This window comes from Eurytemora carolleeae, unplaced genomic scaffold, assembly GCF_000591075.1.
Source record: "Eurytemora carolleeae unplaced genomic scaffold, Eaff_2.0 scaffold445, whole genome shotgun sequence".
NCBI classification, from domain to species: Eukaryota; Metazoa; Arthropoda; class Copepoda; order Calanoida; family Temoridae; genus Eurytemora; species Eurytemora carolleeae.
Genome location: NW_019396462.1, coordinates 124,225 through 128,598, shown reverse-complemented (window position 1 = coordinate 128,598; position 4,374 = coordinate 124,225). Strand labels below are relative to the sequence as shown.

Genomic DNA, 4,374 nt, shown 5'->3' with positions numbered 1-4,374 from the left:
GGGCTAAAGGGCGTAAAGGTCTCTAAACTTGTAATGCATAGTTCACCCTGCGGGTTTAGTCACGATCTAGAGTAAACTCAGGGATCTTGTTTCAGGGTTCAACTCAACCCAGAGCTTGAGCCAAACCTTTCTCAACTCAGATTCAGATTCAGACATTCCACCCTCATTCTTCAGACTCAGAACTAATCCTCCAACATTTTAAGATCAGATTCTGAGCCACGTCTTGAAATTATCCTGAGGCCTGAACAGACAGGAAAAATGTAAACAAAACTTAAACAATAATATTATACCTTTACCAAAACTCGGTACTCTATACACCGATGTATAACCTTTAGAGAACAAATGCTCAACTATATAGTTCTGACCTTTCAAAGATCAGACTCTGAGCTTCAGAAAAAAATCCCAGGTTGTATTCGAAAGAAAGCTAAGAATTGAAGAGAACCATGATTGTTGGCTAAGATCTCTTGATAAGATTTACGTTATGATGTCACGCTCATGAATTGTCGTCTTCTTTTGCGTTCCATTCATTCCACCCGAACAATAGCAGGGAAATCCGCGATTACGAGGATAGTGTCACCACCAACCGCTACAAGAGAGGATGGGGGGGGGTTCAATACCACGTCTCCCCCCCCCCTCTGATCCACCTAGGTACCCCCTGGTCGGAATTGTCAACGTAAACTTCAAATGAAACAAGAAAAGTCTTGTAATTTTTTTCCTTATCTCTGCCGAGAAAGCCACATCTTTGCTAATTTGAGATAGAAACGAGGAATGGAGGGAGGGGGGACGGGTGGTACTAGGTTGGTATGATACTTGTTTGCCAACTTTAATACATTTTACATTTATACATTGCCAATTCATAGGTAGGGTTGGGAGCACCAATGTTTCAATGCTTNGTCTAGACTGTATAAACTGTAGGTTGGTGAGGTGTAAAGACACTGTAAAGTCTAGACTGTATAAACTGTAGGTTGGTGAGGTGTAAAGACACTGTAAAGTCTAGACTGTATAAACTGTAGGTTGGTGAGGTGTAAAGACACTGTAAAGTCTAGACTGTATAAACTGTAGGTTGGTGAGGTGTAAAGACACTGTAAAGTCTAGACTGTATAAACTGTAGGTTGGTGAGGTGTAAAGACACTGTAAAGTCTAGACTGTATAAACTGTAGGTTGGTGAGGTGTAAAGACACTGTAAAGTCTAGACTGTATAAACTGTAGGTTGGTGAGGTGTAAAGACACTGTAAAGTCTAGACTGTATAAACTGTAGGTTGGTGAGGTGTAAAGACACTGTAAAGTCTAGACTGTATAAACTGTAGGTTGGTGAGGAGGACGACTAACTTTCAGAGTTGTTTTTATCTTAGGGGTGTCTAGTTTGTATGTTGATAACCATTCCCAAGAGTAAACCCTGACTTATAATTTTTTAGACGGCGAACCTTGAAGAACCGAGGATACGCTGCTAGCTGTCGGATCAAGAGGTTGGAGCAGAAGGACGAGCTGGAGTGTGAGAAGGGGAAGGAGTTCGAGGACCTTGACAAGCTCCAGGTGGAGATGCAAGTATACAATTTTATTTATTTATCTATTACTTGCAGATCTTACCAAAATTAGGGATTGTTTAAGTAATTTTAAACGGATCATTGTTAAAACTAATTTGTCATTGTTAGCGAAAAGCAAAACAAAATACGTCCATGGTACTCCGCAAATGAAGGTTCACTTAATTTTACGTTAACAAATAATTCCCTTTAATAATTAAATACACACAATTCAAATATAAATAAAAGATTAACACGTTTAGAATATGTAGAAAAGGCCAAAAAACTTACTTTCCAGGCAAAAAAATCTACATTTAAAGGGACTAATAGCGGAGTTTCAAAGATGTCAATATCCGATTCACAACGGTGCACTTAAAAGCTTTGTTAAATCAAGTATCTATTTGATATTGATGTTTAATATTTTGAAATCCGATTATTTTCAATTTTCAGATTTCTACAGCCGGAAAACGTAGAGGAATTAAACCTAGACAAACAACAATATCTTCCATATTTTCAAGGTTAACGTTGTGAATCGGACATTGCTATCTTTGCACAGAGGGTCACTTGAAAATATGCGTACAGTCCCTTTAATGGGTAATTTTGGGGTTTAAAGTTAAGGCACCGTTGGTTCTAAAACCATGAACTCTAATTTACCGTGGATTTCTTTTCAAATTTGTTACATGATGTAATAAATTCAATTTGAGTGGGTGTTTTTTTAACATATTTCCTAATATACCCTTGTTTGGATGTTTAGATACTGGGGGGTGGGGTTACGGGTGTGAACCCCCTTCTTATCTTGCTTTGATTTACAGCGCCGGCCCTGGAAGGGTTGAGGGTTTAGGGATATGGGTGCTGAACCCCTTTTTTAGCCTTTTGAGGTTTTTAGGAGTTTAAAAGGCTCCTCAGGAAGAATTGTTTTCTTTTTTTATACATTGTTCAAAATCTTTTCTGATATAACATCTGAGAGGCCGAAATGTATAATTGAAACGAATTGCACAATTCGATGTAAAAGCAAACTTTTAGAGGAAACAGTTTTAAATTATGCCAATCATCATTAAATTAAAATACTTAAATGTTTTGACCAAAAAAACACCCTCTTTATGCATTTTATGCTGTATATGAAGTTTATATAAGAAACGCGGGCTATCGACGCTTGAATAAGAGCATAAATAAAATGTTTCAAAATTTCTAATATTTTTTTTAAATATANGGGGGGGGGGGGGGATTCACGGATTAAAGTTTTAAAGGAATTTAAGCCGGAAATTATATTTTTTAATCTGTCTATCTGAGAAATTAATAAGGCTATGTCGTTATTTATTAACATAAATTGGATCAATCATGTGAAATCTTTAGATAATAAATTTTTTTCTAAATGCATGGTACAATTTTGTGACCTCGTACCTCTACTTTATAACTGTACAGAACAAGAATACATAAAAACTGTACAGCTATCTTCTTTATAACTGTACAGCTATCTACTTTATAACTACACAGAACAAGAATACATAAAAAACTGTACAGCTATCTTCTTTATAACTGTACAGCCATCTACTTTATAACTGTACAGAACAAGAATACATAAAACTGTACAGCTATCTACTTTATAACTGTACAGCTATCTACTATATAACTGTACAGAACAAGAATACATAAAAACTGTACAGATATCTACTTTATAACTGTACAGAACAAGAATACATAAAAACTGTACAGTTATCTTCTTTATAACTGCACAGAATAAGAATACATAAAAACTGCACAGCTATCTACTGTATAAATGTACAGGATGAGAATGTAAAGCTATCTACTATATAACTGTACAGGATGAGATTGTACAGCTATCTACTAATAACTGTAAATAATGAAAATTTACAGCTATCTACTATATAACTGTACAGGATGAGAATGTACAGCTAAGAGAGGAGGTTGAGGGGCTGCACAGAAAATTCGAAGCTTTGAAGGTAACGATGGTTTTATGCAAATTATAATTTTTTTTTTATGGAATTCATGTTTTTTCTTACTAGGCCTTCGCTGTACAGAAGAAGATAAGAATACCAGCAGAATTCGAACAATTTTGATTTTATAGAATTTTTCTATGAAAAATATTAGTTTAGAATCTGTTCTATTTGTATATTGAACTACAGAACTATTGAAATAGAGAACAAACAAGTCTGATAACTAGGTAAATGAATAACTAGAGAACAAGATAACTAGATAGCTAAAGAACTAGATGGCTAACAAAGTAGATATCTAGAAAGCTAGATGGTTAGCCAATTAAATAGCTGAAAAACTAAATGACTAGCAAAATAGATCGCTGAAAAGCTAGATGGCTAGCAAAGTAGATAGCTGAAAAACTGTATTGCTAGCAAAGTAGATAGCTGAACAACTAGATGGCAAGCAAAGTAAATAGCTGAAAAACTAGAGAAAGCTAGTAAATTATATATTCAGAAAAGTAGATAGGTAAAGAGAGCTTTGGACGACTAGGTCACTAAATAACTAGATAACTAGAGAACTAGAATATTAGATAGATTGCGAACAACAAAAGAATTATATTCTGGAAAGCTTGAGTAAAGCAAAAGATTTCTAAAAATTTTTGATTGGGAAAATGCGCAAATCAATAAATCAAGATGGCGGACGATGGGAGAAATCAAGAAGAAACCAAACAAACCTAATCTCGGCTTTCTCCATTAACATAGGTCAATATTGTGTTCAACTCCAATTTGATTTAGGTTAATGGTCGAAATTCGATTTAAAATCTTCAAAACTGAACTTATGGACATCAAACAAGCATAACACACTAAACCTGTCACCTTCCAGAGATGATAATATATCGACTTCTTCGTGCATTTTCTCT

At 35.1% G+C, this 4,374-nt stretch overlaps 1 protein-coding gene across 1 annotated transcript in view; it reads left to right on the top strand.

The window, feature by feature from the left end:
- The window catches only part of LOC111703736 (transcription factor MafG), a 24,965-nt gene extending 21,267 nt beyond the window's left edge, over positions 1-3,698 (top strand). The window contains exons 2-4 of the mRNA XM_023475772.1: positions 1,416-1,545; positions 3,419-3,481; positions 3,545-3,698. Of these exons, the coding sequence (XP_023331540.1) occupies positions 1,416-1,545; positions 3,419-3,481; positions 3,545-3,598 (247 nt within the window). The 3' untranslated portion in view covers positions 3,599-3,698. The remainder of the gene's footprint in view (positions 1-1,415; positions 1,546-3,418; positions 3,482-3,544) is intronic.
- The last annotated feature ends 676 nt before the right edge of the window (positions 3,699-4,374 follow it).